The 20,486-nt window shown below is 36.5% G+C and overlaps 1 protein-coding gene and 1 long non-coding RNA gene across 22 annotated transcripts in view; one reads left to right on the forward strand and one right to left on the reverse strand.

The window, feature by feature from the left end:
• brip1 (BRCA1 interacting helicase 1) overlaps nucleotides 1–20,486 on the reverse strand; it is a 112,916-nt gene that overhangs the window by 22,055 nt on the left and 70,375 nt on the right. For 4 of the 19 annotated variants that reach the window (XM_073923330.1, XM_073923331.1, XM_073923341.1 and 1 more), the window contains 3 exons: nucleotides 17,776–18,180; nucleotides 17,597–17,687; nucleotides 17,467–17,518 (listed from right to left, as the gene is read on the reverse strand). The exons of 9 other annotated variants lie outside the window; for them this stretch is intronic. In XM_073923330.1, coding sequence (XP_073779431.1) covers nucleotides 17,497–17,518; nucleotides 17,597–17,687; nucleotides 17,776–18,180 — 518 coding nt within the window. In that variant the 3' untranslated portion in view covers nucleotides 17,467–17,496. Of the gene's footprint in view, nucleotides 1–17,466; nucleotides 17,519–17,596; nucleotides 17,688–17,775; nucleotides 18,181–20,294 lie in introns of those variants that run through there. 6 more of the 19 variants (XM_021466284.3, XM_068213610.2, XM_073923329.1 and 3 more) reach the window with 3 other exon arrangements.
• LOC141377756 (uncharacterized) lies at nucleotides 11,221–12,484 on the forward strand. Of its 3 annotated transcripts, none has more exons than XR_012390603.1 (3): nucleotides 11,221–11,480; nucleotides 12,280–12,334; nucleotides 12,408–12,484. It is a non-coding gene; the product is annotated as an uncharacterized lncRNA (long non-coding RNA). The 3 variants fall into 3 exon arrangements; XR_012390605.1 differs by having other exon boundaries at nucleotides 12,280–12,296; nucleotides 12,408–12,481; XR_012390604.1 differs by having other exon boundaries at nucleotides 12,280–12,328; nucleotides 12,408–12,475.

The raw sequence follows: 20,486 nt of genomic DNA on the forward strand, positions 1-20,486 counted from the left end.
GCTAGGAGCGTGTTTGCTTTCGAGGTGTTCTCCTGGTGCGACAGCGATGTGCTCATTGTCGGCAGGCTGTGGGCTTTGTGCACTGACACGCAGAGGAAGGGAGGGACTGCAGATGCGTGAGTGTGTCTGGAGCTCGGCCAGAGAGAGGCACCTGTGCAACACCTCCCCTTGTGATTTTACATAAGTAATCCCTCGCTCACTAAAGCATACAAACTTCTGAGCGCAGAGCCTTTCACCGCAAAAGTGTCTTTCATCCTTTTGGAAAACGACTGCGCTGGCTTGTTTTCAGTTTCTAAGGTATCACCTCTGTTGTTGTTGTGAACATTCTGGCTCGGGGCTGTTCTGACACCGTTTAGTTTTTTTGGGTGTGATTCCTGGTACTAAGCCGTGAGATGTTGTATTAAAAGTGATGGTATTCTTTGACTTTGGAGTCACACCTGCTTCTGGTCAAATGTGATTTTATCGTGAGGAAATGTTCCTCAAAATAAGGTTCAGATTGGGACATTATTGCATCTTAAAGTAACAAACATCTTCGGTAATTTAAATACTTTTTATATACAGTTGAAATCAGAATTATTAGTCCCTCTTTGATTTTTTTTTTTCTTTTTTAAATATTTCCCAAATGATGTTTAACAGAGCAAGGACATTTTCACAGTATGTCTGCTAATATTTTTTCTTCTGGAGAAAGCCTTAATTCTTTTATTTTAGCTAGAATAAAAGCCGTTTTTGATTAAAAAAAAAACATTTTAAGGTCAAAATTATTAGTCCCTTTAAGATATTTTTTTCAACAGAACAAACCACTGTTATACAATCACTTGCCTAATTACCCTAACCTGCCTGGTTAACCTAATTAACCTAGTTAAGCCTTTAAATGTCACTTTAAGCTGCAAAGAAGTGTCTTGAAAAATATTTAGTCAAATATTATTTATTGTCATCATGGCAAAGACATAATAAATCAGTTATGAAAAGTTATTAAAACTATTATGTTTAGAAATGTGTTGAAAAAATCTTGCAATAAGCAAATTGTGAAGCACATCTTTAAATAAAACTAAACACTTAATATCATACTAATGCTTAATCTGACTTACACTGCACGAGTATATACAGTTACCGGCCACATTATTAGGTACACCTTGCTAGTACCGGGTTGGACCCCTTTTGTACTCAGAACTGCCTTAATTCATTCTGGCATAGATTCAACAAGGTACTGGAAATATTCTTCAGAGATTTTGGTCTATATTGACATGATTTCATCTTGCAGTTGCTGTGGATTGATCACATCCTTAATGTGAATCTCCTGTTCCACCCAATTCTAAATATGCTCTATTGGGTTGAAATCTGGTGACTGTGGAGACCATTTGAGTACAGTGAACTCATTGTCATGTTAAAAAAAAACCAGTCTGGGATGATTCGTGCTTTATGACATCGTGCGTTATCCTTCTGTAAGTAACCATCAAAAGATGGGTACACTGTGGTCATGAAGGGAAGGACATGGTCAGCAACAAAACTTGAGTAGGCTGTCGCATTGACACAATGCTCAGTTGGTAATAATGGTCCCAAAATGTGCCAAGAAAATATCCCCCACACTATCACACCACCAGCAGCAGCCTGAATTGTTGATGCAAGGCAGGATGGATCCATGCTTCCATGTTGTTGACGCCAAATTCTGTCCCTACCATCCGAATGTTGCATCAGAAATCGAGACTCAGGCGACATTTTTCTAATCTTCTATTGTCCAATTTTGGTGAGCCTGTGCCAATTGTAGCCTCAGTTTCCCATTCTTAGCTCACCAGAGTGGCACCCAGTGTGGTCTTCTGCTGCTGTTACCCATCCGTCTCAAGATTGGACGTGTTGTGCGATCAGAGATGCTCTTATGCATACCTCGGTTGTAACGAGTGGTTATTTGAGTTATTGTTGCCTTTCCATCAGCTCGAACCAGTCTGGCCATTATCCTCTGACCTCTGGCATCAACAAGGCATTTGTGCCCACAGAACTGCCGCTCACTGGATATTTTCTCTTTTTCTGACCATTTACTGTAAACCCTAGAGATTGTTGTGCGTAAAATCCAAGTAGATCAGCAGTTTCTGAAACACTTAGACCAGCCCGTCTGGCACTAACAACCATGCCATGTTCAAAGTCTCTTAAAGCACCTTTCCTCCCCATTCTGATGCTTGGTTTGAACTGCAGCAGATAATCTTGACCATGTCTACATGTCTAAATGCATTGAGTTGATGCCATGTGATTGGCTGAGTAGAAATTTGTGTTAACAAGCAGTTGGATAGGTGTACCTAATAAAGTGGCCAGAGGAAGTCAAAATAAAATAAAAAAAAGCTTTGACTGGCCATTAGAATATTAAGCAAATATTATGTTCTGTTACAACATTTTGTATATTTCCTACCGTAAATATATGAAAACTTTATATTTATTTACAATGATGTATTGCTAAGAACTTAATTTAAACAACTTAAAAGGGAATTGTATCATATTTTTTTTATATTTCCAATGGTTGCAATTCGGCCAATTATTCTCCAATCCTAGCAAACCATACACTAATGGAAAGATAGTTAATTCAGCTTTCAGATACTGTAAAAGGATCACAAAATGTGGTCCAGGGTCACAAAATGTCTGTTGGTAATTATTGATATTACAACTCATAAAATGTGGACTTAAAATGTCTAAAGGGGACCCCTTAAACACTAAACAGATGATAAATTAATAAGAAAAAATAATGAAAGCATGCAAAAAATATAAACAAATTAGACAACAATTTATAAATTTTTCAAATGAATTCCACTTCACTGTAAATTCTTAGCATCTATTCATATATTCATCTGTTATTATAATGTCAAAATTTAACCAAAGAAATTTAAAGTATGGAAAGACAATGAGAAAAATAAAAATCGCAAGACAAGGTTCAACAAATTTGTAAAGATACAAGTAAACTAACTACTCAGCAAAAAAGCACTTGAGAATTGTGCTGAAAGCCATCCTTTACACAACTGCGCTTCCGATGACAATTCATTAGTTCTTCATAACTCATTCAATCTTTGTTGCGATGAATCCTTTGAAAACCCTGAGACATTTGGCACTGTTGGCTTGTATCCACATGCTCTGAAAGGCTTTAAACCGGTTTCATCAATGTGAAAACGAACATTACCGTGGCTCGCACTGGGCTGGATTAAAAGCGACAGAAATAAAAGTGCTCAAAAGAGGCTAAATAAACAGTTGCCTTTCTCATGTCGCTGGTGAACTGTGTAATGATGAGTCAGGGCAAGCGTTGAGTGTTGTGAAAGTGTGCATGCATAATTCAGCCACCTCCAGTCTCTTACACGGTTTGTCTGTCAGCACACGGAAAGCCTGTGCCACTTTGAAAGGCCTCTGAAGTCGCCTCTCGACACACAGGCATGAAGGGGAAGGGTGCGTCTGTGTATAAATCCTGCATCGGAGCTGTCTCTGCCTGCACATTAGGGCAGATGTCTGTCAGCAGAGTTCATTTGCTTAAACAAACTGCCGTGGCACTCCACATGTGGCCCCCATTCATTAGCGTGGCACTTGAAGCCCTGCGTGTTTTGACACACTGTGTCTCAGAGCTTCCAATATTTACACAACCACAGACCACCTACGTTCTAGCAAGGCACACAAATGTACATACGCACATCTGAAGCATTCAATTTTCACTTGGGTTTCCTTCACTCATTTGCAAGCTCTGACACTTAAGCAGAGAGAGGAGGAGCTGGGCATTCTCTTACAGCCAGAAGATTTCTTTTTTTCTCTCTCTCTACACAAACCTATGCAAACAGATGTAGCATCCATCATTCTGGGGATGGCAGATGGATTTAACAGTAGACGATTGATTGGTTTCTCTGAAGAAAATCGCAATTGACTTGTTAAGAACATGCTTATTGTTTACTGGGTAACAGTGCTCTGGCACATTGCATATGTCAGGATAAAAACCACTGCAAACGTGGACACCATAGCGAAATTTATTATTATTATGCTAACACTTTACAAAAATGTTCAGTGCAGAATGAACATTAGGTAATTCACTAGATATCAAGACAATTTTTATATAGCAGTAGTTTTTGCTTGGTTTTTAGACCACACTAATTCATTAGGATGGTGTAGGGCCTATTTTTGCAGTACAGCATCAAATTGTTTTGGGAGTGACAGATACAAGTCATACACCGTGGACAAAGGGATTTTGAGCCATTCTTCTTGCTGAATAGTCTCCTGGTCACTACATGTTGCTGGTGAAGGAAAATGTTTCCTGACTCGTTCCTCCAAAACCCTAAAGTGGCTCAATGATATTTAGATCTGGTAACGGTGCAGGCCATGGGAAATGTTCAACTTCACTTTCCTGTTCATCAAACCACTGTTGCCAGTCTTGCTGTGTGAATATGTGCATTATTAGCCCTAAAGCCTGGTTTATACTTTTGCGTCAAGTGACCGGCATAACCCACGGCGCATGCAACGCGCGTAGCTGTGCAATTATACTTCTGCGCGCTGTCTCTGTTGGTCTGCATTAACACTTCCAAAACGCTAGTTGGCAGTGATGTGTTAATGTTCCTCTGTGTCGAGTTTCTTCGCTGGTGTTTTGCTTTTCCTGAACACTTGCTGAATGTACAAGTGGCTCAAACTTACTTATTTTGAGGCAGGAACCGGCGGACGTGCAAAAACTTAAACTATGAGGTAAACACAAAACAAAACTTTCCATCCGGAGCTCCTTCACAGGACTCCACACTTGTAAACAATCGCTCCATCGGGGTTGCACCATTCGCGTGGCTCTCGGTCCCACCCAGACTCGTCACCGCTACCAAGACGACCAATCACAGAGCTTGCGCTACGCGTCGTTGTAGTTACATTTTTTGAGAGGTGCACGTCAGCGACGCCGACGGCCACGGTGTAGGGCTATGCGTCAACGCCAGAGCATACATGTGCATTTGATGCAGAAGTATAAATCAGCCTTAATCATGGCACCACCTTCAGGACACAATATTTGAACCTTTGTGTGCACATTGTCATCCAGAATGTTTCAGTAGCCCTTGGCAGAGACGGCGCCCCCTAGCACAAGTATTGGACCTAGGAAATGCCATGATATTGCAGCACAAACCATCACTGACGCACCCTCATGCTTCTGGGCATGCAACAGTCTGGGTGGTATGCTTCTTTGGGACTTCTTCACACCGCAACTCTCTTGAATTTGGGAACAACAGTGTTCATTAGAGAACAATACATGTTTCACTTGGTCCACAGCCCAAGATTTTCGCTGCTTGCACCACTGAAATCAATGTTTGCCATTGACATGAGTGACCAAAGGCTTTGCTAATGCATCCCAGCCATGTATATCGACACTGTGGAGTTTCTAACAAACATTTTTTGGTGGAAACAGAAGAGTTGAGGAGCACATTTAATTCTGCAGTGAGTTGGGTAGCTGTGGGTTTATGTTTTTTTGGATAGACTCCAGGTTAGCACACTTCTTTCAGACAGCTTCCTTCTGCAACCACAGTTGTTGGATGTGGTTCCTCCTTCTTGGTGGTATGCTGACATAACACTGAATATCGTGGCTCTTGATACATCACAAAGACTGCAAGTGTGCAAGTGAGACATCCACCAACATCTGCTAATAAACCTTCACACTCTGCACTTACTGGTGGAATATGCAATAAATTAAGATTGGTGACCAGGCTCGTCAATTTCATGAAACCTCCAACACTAAAGATTTCAGTTTCATTGTCCAACCCCTATATATGTATTATTGATATTATCGCATTTTTATTTTACTTCAATATTGCATATCCTACATTACAACACACACAATGGGAATATGAGTAAAACAACTGGGCCTCCTAATAAATATATAACCTTCAACAATATCATACCAAATAGCTTGTCTGCAGCATTTAGAAGGCAGCAAATCACTGTCAGCTAGAGCGTCTGCCAGCAAGAATCTCTGATTTAAACTTCTTCTCAACATTCTTTGGTAAGCAGGAGACAGACCTTCAAGAACATGGTTAATTTAGCGCTCGAGGTAGGAAGGAGGACTCTTTCCTCCAATAGGAGCCAGAGCTAGGGCTTACAGCATGGCATGAAGAGGGCCAAGACTCATAGCTCAGGTAATCCCTGCTATGATCAGCAGTGAGGAGACAGTTCAGCCAGAGAAGTGAACTTCACAAAGCTTCAACCCAGCCTACAGCAAAATCAAAAACACATGGAGGGATCAGACAGCTTCATATGCACTTACATCACAAAACAAGGGGAATGTGAGGTCATACTGTATATGAACAGCAGCACATCAGGATAATGAGAGGCTGTTATCTATTGTCTGGCTGATTGACGTTGCCATTATCTGAATCATGCAGAAAAAATTCAAGTTAGGTCTGAATAATCTAAGAAATCATATGCCTGATGGTCTGGAAATCAGATCTTAAAGGGTTAACAATAAAAAATGTAATGAATAAAAGATTCTCTTATGCAGTGCTGATTTACAGAACTGTCTTACTGAAACTTCAGGCACAGTTTCGTTGTACTTCAAAATCAAGCAGAATTATATTGTGCATAGAAAATAGGCCTACCGAAAACATCAATTTCTCACACACGCACGCACGCACACAAACACACCAATGCATTTACAGGTCACAAAAATAATCCTGCAATTCTGAATCCACAGGTCCTCTGCGAAATTGTGCACTGTAACTTTCCAAAAAAACAAAACAAAACAAAACAAAAAGGCCATTTGATTGCAATTAATGCTCATCTTTGATCAAAAATAATGGCTAGTAAGTAAACCTACCTATATCTGTCGCCATGACTTTTGGAATTACTTAAAATGAAAAGGTGACAGTTTGTAAAATAATTTTAATCAAGATTTAAAGATTGTTTTCTAAAGGTGCAAATTTTAATAGAACAATGCATCTACTGTAAGACTAAAGAATCCAGATCTGTTTGACCTCCCTAAAGGCCCCATCGTTCAATGTAAGATCCATCAGCATCTCTATTAAAAAGTCAATTTTATTGATTTACTGAAGAGTGTCAACAGCAATGTTTAACTACATTAATTAACAAACAACACATGATTACTCTCTCATAATTTAGAAATCAATTTCTTACCAAATGGAAATGACAATAGGGAGTTGCCAAATCACTCTGAAGTCTTTGGCTGATTAAACTAATGGGCACTCCAGCACTTTGAACTTCATGAAAGAGTCATTCATTAGTGGCTAAATCTTCAGATACACTTATGTGACCACAATGCACATGAATATGGAAATTAATAGTTGCAAATACATGTGGGATTTTTTTGTCTGTAAGTACTAAAAGAGGCATTGCAGTTTAAAACATCTTTTAATTTGGCCTAAAAATTAAGAGTGTGATTACGGCTGATTTTTAGGATACCAAAGGCAAATGACTATTGCGAGTTACCAAGTCAGTTTTAGTCATTGACTGATTAAACTAATGGCCACTAAAGTACTTTAAACCACATTAAAGAGCAATTCATTAGTGACTGGATCTTCAGATATAAAAGTAGCCTACAATGTAAATGGTTCAAGACAATCTCCAATTTTGATCCGATTGTTTTTAAGTGCATAGAAAGCATATTAAATGTTTTAAATAACTTTTTTGAGAATAAATTGTCAAATCTATCTTTTATGAAATTGTTTATTGTTTTAAATAAACAACATACTTATTCTGACCATTTTATTTATTAAAATGTTTAGAAGAATAAATTAGTTAAACCATCTGATAGAGGATAGAGGCAAAGTGTAAAGACTCAAAATGACCATAAAAATGTAATTTAGACGGTCATGATAGTGTAATCAAATGATTCATAACATTCGAGATACATAAATAAAACCTTTTTAGTGTAAAAAATAAAATAAAATGACATGTTAGAGGGTGTTTTTTTCTAAGAAAATCCTTTTATTAAATAATAATATGAATGTCCTCCTTGATATTACATGAAACTACTTTGATGTTTGTGTTTTGAAACGTAAATTACAAAAGGGAGTCACCAAGTAAGTTGTGCATATTTGATTAACAAGTTAATGGTCACTTTAGCACTTTAAATCTTCAGATAAAATGACACAACAACTAAATACATGATTACTGATATAAGAAGATACTGTAATCAAATAAACCAAGACTGATTGATGACAACTGTGAGAAATATGACTTATATATTTAAGTTATAACACGTTAGGTTAAACTCAATCACCTACCTGACAAGTGGCCTCTCTGATTTAACAGAGATTACCGACATAAAACATATTAAAGGCTTTACGTAAACAACAGAGGATGAACCATAGTGAAGAATGTCTATACTCAGATCAGTCTACTTATCGAACTGTTAAATCAGATTAAGTGTCTAATTCTAAATAAACCTCTGAAAGAAATCCGGGTTTATTGTTCATGGGGTTCCAAAACTATAACCCAAGCCAAGATTTGACAGCTGTGTCTGCAGACAGCTTGAGGGGGAGATGTTTAGGAACTAAGATGACCATGAACAGCCAACAGAGCGTAAGTCTTGAAGATTAAAAGTTGATAACAACACATTTCTGTAGTCGAAAACCCATCTCCACACATTTAGCAAACATTTAGACCAGTTCAAACTGTTATTGATTAAAAAACCAAAGACGAATGGCATATTAGACTTACTCTTCATGAGTTCCTTAATACCTTTGTCTGCTCATGAGCCAATTATTGCCAGAGATTATACGTCTAAACCTCTAACAGAGCCTCTTCAGCCCATAAGAGTTTTTATTCTGATTTCAGGTTGTAAAACTGGCATCCAAATCGGCACAAGATGGTAACAAGACAGACAGATTAACCGAAATGAGGATTAGCTATCCATTACATTATAGCTTACTCCTCACCTGCCTAGTCACATCCCTCTTTAAAAACTACACAAACAAAAAACAAAATAGATTTATCAAGACTAACAAACCATCAGTGACTAGGCAACCACCTGTCTACAAGCCACTCCTAGTTAAAGCACTATAGCCCATAACGCAAGCAGTTCTTAACATCACCCCACCCTTCATCCCTAACAATGCGCTCACAGCTTCTGGCTAACAGCTTCATTCAATGTGACGCCTTGGGGACACACAGCCTCAGATATAGTGTAAAAACCTGAGCTCACGTCCTGTTCATTGTGTTTAACTTCTCTTAACCAAGTCCAGTGATCATAACAAAAAATGATCAAGGTCTGAGTCAAAGATGGATAACATTTGGCAGATAACATTAAAGTCAATGTGGATTCTGTAACTTAAAGGCATAAAAAATAACATAGACACAAATCAACATAGATGAGCTGAACGCTTAACAAAAAGTCCCACCAAGATATTCAAAACTGATTAAAGAACTTATTAAAACACACATTGTGAAAAAGGCTCAGTCATTTGGCTGATAAATAAGAGTCGCGTTTTCTTTTGTTTAGTCCAAAAAGCAGTGAAGTGAAAAGCTCCGCTCTGAATGATCACATTTTATACTCTGTGAAGCGCGATAATTTCCTCTCACGAGACAAAATGATCCAGTTTAATTACAAATATAACGTTAACCTCTGTAATGGGGTCAGAGTCTGTCGACCTTCCTTCTCCACATTAAAAACCACCAAACTATGCCATGTGTGATGAGCTCCCTACAGGCTGTGAATAATGGCCAATTATTCAATGTGCCCTCAACGTCCTCGCCCATTATGAATAAAAGTTTGGACAGCGTTGAGAGGTAACGGCTGAGGCTAACACCTTTGAGAGCTGTCGAGTTCTGCTCCAGGGGCAAAAACAAAAGGCCAGGAAGGAGAAAGAAAAAAATGTATGTATGGGCCAGCGGCTCCAGAACAGCCGTGCTGCTGGACAGTGGATGAAACCAGCAGGAGATGTGTTAAACATGGTGCAATGGTAGCTGTGCGAATGATGGGATGACACCTCTGGGGGGGTGTGTTGACCCCCATATACTGTACACATTCAGAAGATGGTCAGCCCTCAGGGGTAAAACATTTCTCAGAATGAACTGGGGAAAGGAGGCTGATGAGAGCCGATACAAGGTGGTGGGCTGTGATAAAGTTGACATTTGCAACAAATTTATTAAATTATGCAAGCAATACATCAATACATTAGAACAGTTTTAGTGAAATGTTCCTTTAAAAACAGTTGAAGTCAAAATTATTAGCCCTCCTGTAAGATACAGGTATTCTGCTTAAAGGGCAATTTAAAGAACTAAGTTAATTGGTTTAATTACAAGTTAGGTCAATTTGGCAAGTCGCTGAACAATAGTGTGTGTGTGTGTGTGCGTGTGTGTGTATATATATATATATATATATATATATATATATATATATATATATATATATATATATATATATATATATATATATATATATATATATTAGCCCTGTCAAAATTAGTGCGTTAACGCATGCGATTAATTTTAAATAATTAACGCGTTAAAACAAATTAACGCAATTAACGCAGTTGCAGGTTTTTTTTTTACTTCCTGTTGTGGTGGACGTGTGTTTAACATGCAATAAATGTGGATAAGACCAAGGAAGCACTTTTTGAAGGCTAGTTTCAGTATAAAAAAATTAGTCGCATCACCAGGCTCTCCAAAGTTTCATGAAATTTCGGGTGTTTCATTTTTAACTTTCGACTTCGGTTGTAAGTTGATACCGCATGGCGAACAGAAAGAAAATCCTCGCATTTTGTGACTTGGTGTTCCTTTAAGGTAATAAAATCACTGCTTGGGCTGCACGGTAGAATTTTATTAAGAGTATAATCTTAATCACATTAAAATCGGAGTATTGGTGTATTATGTGAATGTACTCAGAAAGCCTCTGGTGAAGTCGCGAGCTGTCAAAGACAGGGCATTACTCTGCCTTTCAGCATGATCCCTCCAAGTTTAGCGTGTTTCCTCATTAATCGCAACTAAAGCGTATGCTTCGCGTTGTTGTGTCAGAATCCTTGTGAAATACAGTAATACTTTAGGACGCTTAGTTTAAGCAAATTTGATGAACGGGATCATGCGGGTTGAGGGGAGTCGCTCCAGTATGGAAGGCCGTTGGGGCCAAAACGTCTGCAGCGCGTTGTGTGTGTGTCTGTGTCAGGCCCATTGAGGGGTGTCAGGGGTGGAGTGAGCGAAGTATCTGAGTAGGGGCGTGTACGCGCGAGACGTACCTGCAGGACGGTGGGGGTGAGTTGCGCGCGACATAGGCTACCTGAAGAGCTACCCAACAAACACACAACGTTGCCTCAACGTAGCGACCTTCCTACAACGTTGTACCAACCTTGCAAAAAGGTTGAGGATTCTACGTTGTTGCTAAACGTTGTCACAACGATGTCATAAGGTTGCCATTTAAACATCACGAGGGCCGCATACTTTAGGTTGTGCTCAGGTGGCGTGGACAACCACTGTACAACATTTACTGGTCACAGCTGAATCAGTTTAAATTTCAACAAGCCGTCGTCTCATTCATCAACGACCGAGGAGACGTGAGTATTGCTTTATTTCTTCTTGCTAAATAAGATACGTAAATCGTGAATATTCAAACAAACCTACGATTTCGACAACAATCTGTTCCAACATTACACACACACAAAAGCCGTAATGAAGTTATTACGAGCGAGTAACATTTCAGCATTCCGTTCACGGACGGCGACAACATTAAAATTATTATGTTAAATCTCTCGATAAAACATTTCCTGATTATTTACCTACGCTTAGTCTTTAGTCAAATGGACAATAATGTTTTTGAAGTTCAGTTTTTTCCATATCCATAGTGATCAGTCAGTATGATACTTCATCACACGAGCCGACCCACTTTTTACAAAACACACAAAATAACTTTTAAATACAAAACATCTCTGTGCAGTTTGCGTCCCGTTAAAGGAACAGTTCACTCAAAAAATGATATGTACTCACGAATTATTTGCCCTGTAAATAATAAGTGATTCCAAACCTTTAAGTTTCCTTCTTCTATTGAACACTAAAGACTGTAAGCATTTGCTTTCATAGTAAGAAAACACTAAATAGTTACAGTTTTCCAGCTTTATTTAATACATCTTCTTTATTTAGCAGAAAAAAAGCTAAATAAGTTTGGAACAAATAAAGGATGAGGCTAAATGGCAGAATTGTCAGTTTTGGGTTAGCTATATAAGTTAAAGTATATAAGTTGATGTTCATATGCCTAATTAATATAGATATTAATAAAAAGGTCTGCTAGTCTACATTTTTATTTTGATTTATCTTTTGATGTTTTATTTAAAACCCACTCTTTTCTTTGCTCAACAGGCTATTTTCACATGGAGGTAATCTTCTATTGATAATTTCTGGATTTTAAGTATGTGTAAGTTGCATAAAACTCTATTGTTTAACCACTCACTGTTGTTTTCAAATTACTTATGTAACTTGTCTTTCAGAATTTTTTCAGCTGTTGAATTCACCTCAGATCAGTGTTGCTGTAATTCCTGATCTATGGAAAGAATAATTGAATAAGGTAAGAAGTATACTACTCTATTTACTATTAAATGTAGTTATGTTACCTAAAACAGCATGTTCATAATGTGGAAAATAGATCATGCTTATGAAAAATTACTTTATTATTTTGTACAGCTGTTATTGAAATGACACTAATTTTAACATTCCATTTACAGCGAGCAACGCCACAACTACAGGACCTCTTCTTTCTCTTCTCATAATTTAAGTAAGTATTGGGAGACTAACTCTGACTTCTGTTAACTCAAACCTGTTTTCCCTGTATCTCTAAATTTATTTAATGGTATGTAATTTTGGTATATGATATATTATTAAAGCATTAAAATAAAGTAGGCTACATAATTACTCACTGGAGATTTTATATGTAATGAAATTACAATAAATGTCTGAAAGTTCAATAACTTGCTAGTCATAGTCGTTTCCATCTGTCCTCTCTTGTTCACTGCCTATTTTGACTTGTGTCTGCTGTGGATCTCTGAAGCTGGATTATCTGTTGAATTTGTTTCTTCCTCTGACTGCTTTCTCCATACCAACAACTATGCCTGGTCTTCAGCTGCGCTCCCCGGTCTGCTGTATTCTCCAGTCCAGAGCTTCACTGCACAGTGTCTGAATTTTAATTTATATATTTATTTATATATATATTTACATTTTAATGATTTCTTGTTTACTTTTCTTGTTTGTTTACCCTTTAGTTTAATTATATATATATATATATATATATATATATATATATATATATATATATATATATATATATATATATATATAATCTAAACTTTATACTGTTTGTTTATAATTAGATTTGTACTGTATGTATTAAATGTTGTGAAATATATAATAAAAAGTTTGATTATATTCATTTGTGTGTTATTTTTACACTTTAAAGTTTACACATGCAGTTGTTAAATTAAATAGGAAAAATAATTGAACAATTTTTCATATTAAGCAATACTGGAAAAGAATTGCTGCTTATCCTGTATTCTAGGCAGTATTGATAAACTGCCACAAAAAATATCAATACAAGTAGTAAGAACGCCGCCTCGCGGTTGCTGAATGTCGCACTACAACGTTGCTACAGCCTTCTCACGTCTTACATTTCTACGTTGTGACAATGTAGCGAGCACGTAAGCGCCAACGTTGCCTTTGAAAAAATACAACGTTGTGCAGACATCGCTACAACGTATATGTGTTTGTTGGGTAGGAGGGATGTGGGGGAGAGGGGTGTGCAATGTATTTAACGACCGGTTTGCAAGAAATTATCATTCATTTGCGGGCATTTGGGAGTCTCTATGCACTTGCGGGATACTCCTAGTCTTAGCAACTGGATGATTGTAAAGGAGGATTAAACAAAATTGTTTCTACTCTATAACTAATGTTCTCAACTCACAGCAATAAAACTTTACAATGAGTGCAACAGTTTGTATCCTATAGTTTATTATTATAATTTTTCATTTTCCATATCTGCAATTCCTGTATTTTGGCATTTTTTTGCAGTCCACGTAGAATCCAACATGGAAATCAATGTTTTCTTTAGTGGCATTGATTGTTTTGAAATTTAAATGTCATTAACATGCCTGTGTTTTAATTTCTGTAATAAATATGGCTGTCAAGTCAGGATCTTGATGGTTTATTGTGGGTATGTTGTTTACATGAAGAAATCTGTGTTACAAGTTAAACAAAAATTCTATTAAATATTTATATTTTGAATTTTAATTCTAATAAACAATTATATTTTGAATTTAAATAGTTTTTGTCTTGCGTTTACATTAATTTTACATTTGAAAAGCCAAAATTACAATTTTCAGTATTTTAAATGCGATTAATCAGTTAATTTTTTTAAATCGATTGACAGCACTAATATATATATATATTTATACAACAGTTCTGTCAGGTTCTCAAATTTGATTGGCTGATAGCTGTGCGATATTCTGCAATATCAGAACTCCTACAGCCTCTTTACCCTTTGTGTATTACTCCGCCCACATACAGCCAGCAAAAAGCAGACACTACAGATCTAAAGTTTAAAAGATGCACACTCAACTGTTTAACTGTCAGCTTATGATTTGAATCCGGAAGAAAGTAGTTCCTCATACAAAAGGGTTTTTGAGACTCTCCATGTTTGATTTTGTTTTTATATACACAATTATGCCGTCAAACTGTTGTATAAACGCAATATCACACTCGTAGCAGTGCGATATGGCTGTACGCACGCCTCACACTGGTGCTGAATTCAACTGTATACCAGAATAGAGTTACATTAGTTTTTTGCCTTGGTGTGCTCACTGATGTCTTGTGCAGTCCTCTGTTTGGACTACACATATATTTTGTCCACAAATATATTATTGTGAAGCATCCTGTAGAAAATATTGATTTAAAAGAGATCTGTGAGAGGTGTACTTGTTTATGCTGAGCATTGTATATATAGTGCCATAAGCATAATATAATTTCATTGTTTAATGCCTAGATTGAGCTGTAGGATTTAAAAACAAGATTTTTAGGGTTTAATGACCTTTTCTCAGACAAAAAAAAAAAGATAAGATGCTAATATATGCTATTCATAATTATAAATAAAATTTAACTGTTGTCTTAGTATCAGCAAAAAGAAAAATTAAAATAATTTAAATACAGTCTATTCTAAAGTTTAGGGATTTATTGCTCTTATGTTCAATAAAGATCAATTCACACCACACAGATGAACACCAACAAACAAAACTGTCTGAGTTTGTTGGATCAGTGTGTTGCTCCTGTCAGTATCTGTTGCCATGGAGTGGAGTCTGTTTTCACCCGACTGAACATATTCAATAATCTGCATTTGCTGGATCGTGGAACGTCTGAGCAGTGTTATTTGATTTTTAAACAAACTCAGACTTAAAATTTGACCAGAAAGAGAGAGGCTTCACGTAAATGTATTTTTAGCCCCAAGAAGGATCTTATAACTAATTATTTAAGGATTGTGTGTGGCGTGGCTATTGTTGGAGCAGTGTTAACACAGCATTGATTTTTTTTCACAACATCCTAAACACCAATTGCTGCCAATTGTCTGTGCAGTGTGAACAGGCCTAAAAGCTATATTATTTAGTCAAAAATAAATAGTAAAAAATCTTGTTCAATTAAAAATATATTTTAATATGCTTTAAAATGCATTCCTGTTTTGACAAAGCTAAATTTTAACAGCCAAAACTCTGTAACACATGAACCTTCAGAAAGTCTTTTGTTGACGTTGCTCAAGAAACATTTCTTATAATCAATGTTAAAAATTATTTTGCTGATAATTTAATTTGGTGATATTTATTTCTTGAAGATTATTTGATTAATTTAATCCTTAATTAAAAACACACAAATAAGATTTATCAGAACCCTTTTGTAAATATTTGAATGTCTTTATGATCATTTTGATACATCCTTAAAGAACCCAATAAAGAAGATTAAATTCAATTTTTTTTTCTTTTTTAAATCATCCTATCCAGACACTTTTGATAAGACGCATGACACAAGAAGTGTTTTTGACACTATAAAGCGTTGCCTTCAGTTAATGGGTCATCTCGGTCCAGACACGCTAGGCGCAAAAGTAATGATTACTCAACCAGAGCAGACTTTGTGGATCAATAAACTTATGTTCATGTGTAGCGGTGCAGCCTATAATCGCCTAATAACAACAAGCCAATAAGCCCTTCTTACATGATCCTGATCAATATTTCACAGAAAATAAACCTAATTTACTCCATTATTGATCAAGAACTCTGATAGAATGTCATTAGTATTACATACAAATAATGTATAAATTGTCTTTATTCAATTTTATGTGTTTTTCAAATGCTACTTTCATGGCTTCCTGTTCCTGTCTGGTTCTGGTTTAATTAGTGCTCAAGGACCTCCAATCAATAAGGATTTTTTTCCCCCAATTTGAAGAACGTGTTCCATATGGCGTTGTAAAAGAAGACATGTTTATGTGTGTACAGGTTGCAGAAAAATATGAAAAAGCAAAAGACCTCAGTGACTTCATTTAAAATAAAGACAAGATGGCCTGTTGTTCTGATATTGATACCACAAATAGCAAAAAGTTCATCTTTTAAACAGTATTATTGTTTTGCCAATTTTTCTTGTGTTGGTTTGATTCAAATAAAAGAACTATTTTGCAAAATCTACTTTTATATAGTGTTTGAGAGGTATTCAGGGGGTATTCACAGTTCTTTACTTTTTTTGCTGACGTCTTACGGCCCTATTTCAAAATAAATTAAATGCATTATTTTCCTCAAAGAGGGCTCTGGGGTCAGTTGGGGGTTTAGTGCATTTGCTTAAAGGAATCATCTCAGGCATGGTATTGAGGGTGGAAGGGAGTGCTGGTTATTTACTTCCCCCACCTACAATTCATGCTGGTGCAGAGACTCAAAGCAGCTACCATTAAATTAAAAGTCCAATTCTCTAACCATTAGGACAAATTTTAATTTAGATTCAGACTTATTCTAGGAACAAAAATTATTATCCATCCAGAAAAAGGTCAAATATAAGGGTATTTGCTTCATTACTGTGGTTCATTTGAACAGGTTTGGGCACTGCCATCTAAACCTTGGTGTGCTCTGAACAAGAAGACAGAGGATACTGAAAAACATGCTTTCAAATAAACTGCTCTGTGTTGCATTCATATTATGACCTATTAGAAAGACTAACCTATTAGAATAGATGTGAAAACAGACTACAATAGGAACTAGAGACTAGGAATGAATTACTTTTTAAGTATATTAAAGTAGAAAACTTTAAATATCAAATCAATGCAGCCTTGGTAAGACTTTTAAGTCAAGTCTTACTTATTAAGGTCTTAATGATGCCAAACTATTTACCAATAGTGTACAACAAACATACACAACACTTACCAAGCAAAAAGCTCAACTGATCAAAATTCCAAGCTTTGATCACTTAAAATTGCTAAATTAAGGGAATATAAATTTGTGTGTTTTATGTAGAGTCTTAAACTAGTTTACTAACCTTTACTTAAAGACTTCAGTTCATGTTCATTCAGAGTTTACCAGGGTAGGCACTGGAAGAGAAAGGCTTCATGTGACAAGAAAAGTAAAATCACCAAGCATCCACAGCAGACTGCCAACACTTGGCTAACCTCTGTGTTTGGGAATGTCTGCCCTCAGACGCCCTTTCAAGCCTCTTTGGCTGCCTGTTCTTCCTCAAATATGATCTCTGAACCTTTATGCCTGTTCATAAGATCACAGAAACAGCACTAAATAATACGATATTAGCACATGCTATCCATTTAATGACTTATGAGCAGATTCTTCCTACCTTTTTGGATCTCTAAGCTGTCATTTAGTACCTCAACAGGTGTAGGAGGCAAAGGCTTAACGTTTATACATGTGCTTGTTTCACTAGCTCTTTTCTCCCTCTCTGAAGACGAGACTTCTCTTGACCTTTCCTTCCCTGAGGGTTTCTGGGTCGAGTGTCTGACCGAATCTCTTCGTATAGCTTTCTGAAGTGGCACTACAACTGCATTTATTCTAGCCTCAACTTCTTTTATTTTCCGCTGGTTACCACTTTGTGTCTGCTTCATCTCCTTCCTATTCAGGATACAGACCCTCCTTTTCTGGTTAAGTTCTGGTGTCAGTGAGGCTGAAATAGTTTTGTGTGGATTTTGCACTTGGGACTTCTTTGGCATGCTGTTTGTGATCCTTACATCTGAACTTTGACCTGCTAAAATAAAGCATGTGCACCTTCAGAATGAGCATTGAGAAAAGCATAATGCCTGAACAACATAATAATGTTTAAAATGGTGGAAAAAGCTTTCTTGCTCTGATTAAAAAAAACTGAATGTGGACAGACAAGGGCTGAATTAGGCTAATTCAATTAAATTTATTAGTTTAATAAATGGCAAGCTGGGGCCGGGTCCAACTGTTTCGCAGTCTCGCACGGCTGCAGACAGCTTATTAAGACGTCCTGCACTACACATATTCTCACGCCTTAGCCTTTAGCATCCTTATTCAGATTGATACTAATGGGCCGGTCTCAGCCCGCCATGCAATTACAATAACGAACTGGCTGCCTTTGCACAGGGCGGATGAAGAGGGATGAGCTTTAATAAAATTTCTTCCTTGGCCCCCACATTAACGGTGTTGCTGTTTAAGCCCCTCTAACGAGACAAATCTTGTCAGGCTAATGGCGGTTAATTTGCCAAAGTCCCCCCCATTTCACCCACCTCTTTCCTCAAAGTCTCAGGAATAAAAAATAATTTAATTTAATATGTTCCTTGGAACATAATGTGAGAAAAAGAAGCATATTCTAGTGTCCATTTCTATTCTTATCACAGTTATTCAAGTGTTGCTGCCAGAAACAATGACTTTCAAAAATAATATCTGCAAATGTATGATTCTTAAGCCCTGAACGTATATGAAACAAATGCCGTAAGTAATCCTATTGACCTTGGTCTTTAATGCGAAAGTGCACTCATTTTCGTGAATGTTTTAGAACTTCTGATTTAGTGTTGCCTATAGGAGAAATAACTGGCAATAATAAACGGCAGAAAACAATCAAACTTGTGTGTTCATGACTATACATAAAAATGATAATAATATAATAGACCCTTTTCACATTTCTTGGTTTCAGGAGCGGAAGTCATCATAGCTGTACATAAAGTACAACAAGTATTTTTTTACAACCTTATTTGCTCAAATAATAAAAGAAAAACTCCACGATGATGTCATAAAAGACGTTTAAAAAAAGGAAAAACATTTTGAGACTGATAACGGCAGATAAAGAAGAGAATAACGTCAAATTTACTCTCCTGTCTCATAGACGCTGCATTAGAAACTCCTCACACAAACGCTAATTTGTTTTTTTTGTCATTTGAAGCAAAGATTATATAATACATACTTAAATACATATAAATGTACATACATTTAAAAACATATATAGATATATAAAAACTTGCAAAGATTTAAGATGCTGATGACCGTTAAACGCATCACAACAGGCTTGTGAAAAGGGTCCATAAGGACACATCATTTTGCAACATCAATCAGCATAACAAGCTGTTTTTATCGTCTAAAAATCTGTGAAAGAGAATGAGACTGGAAGTGTCAAGATAAAAAAAATAAAAAAATCCAATGGTGGCGCCAGCTCATATGTGAAGAATAAGGTCAATATAGTCATATTTATGAATTTGTATAATAGGATATTAATAAATATAATAATATATTAACAGACAATAGTTTCAATTTTTTAGACAGTTTAAGCTTGTCTAATTGATTACTGGCAAGCATTCAAATTAAATGTAAATGAATCATAAATAAAATAAATAATAAATGCATCTAAATTAATTTTCAAATAATACTCACTGTATTTAATAACAACAATAAGAATAATATATAGTTATTGTTGCTATTCAAACAAAATAATTAAAACAATAGAATAATGACTCTATTATTACCAATATTTTACAGCATTAATTGTCTTATTCGATGCATACTTGATTGCCGATAATGCAATTGTGCTTATGTAAAAATTCATGTTGTTATTCCTCAGTGCTTTTAGTGAGGGGGAAAGTGAAAGAATAGCTTCCTGTGCCTGCCTACAGATCCGCCCGCCCTTGGCGCCCCCAACGCTACACAGCTGCCCTGCGTTTACATTCAGAGTTCACACAAATAAAACTTTACTAGGTTGTAATTTCAGAGTAAAAGACGCAGAACCTCTCAGCCGAGTGAAATCAGCCATGCAAACCCCCTCCTTTCAGTTTTTAGCCTCCACAGTACAGTGCAGTACATCTCATTAAAATCAATCCGATCAAAACATCACGTGTTCACAGTCGAGGATGAGCTTGTCACTTATTTTAATAATTCTAATAAAACACACACACACACACACATATTTAAGAACATAGTCAACCAATCAGAAAAGCCAAGTTTGTTTTGGTGGGGGCTAAATAAAATTGTACATTATTACTCCAAATAAGACACAACAGATGAGTTAATTAAGACAAGAAACATAGATAGGCTCTTTTCTGT

The sequence above is a fragment of the Danio rerio genome, chromosome 15 (genome assembly GCF_049306965.1).
Source record: "Danio rerio strain Tuebingen ecotype United States chromosome 15, GRCz12tu, whole genome shotgun sequence".
Lineage (NCBI taxonomy): Eukaryota > Metazoa > Chordata > Actinopteri > Cypriniformes > Danionidae > Danio > Danio rerio.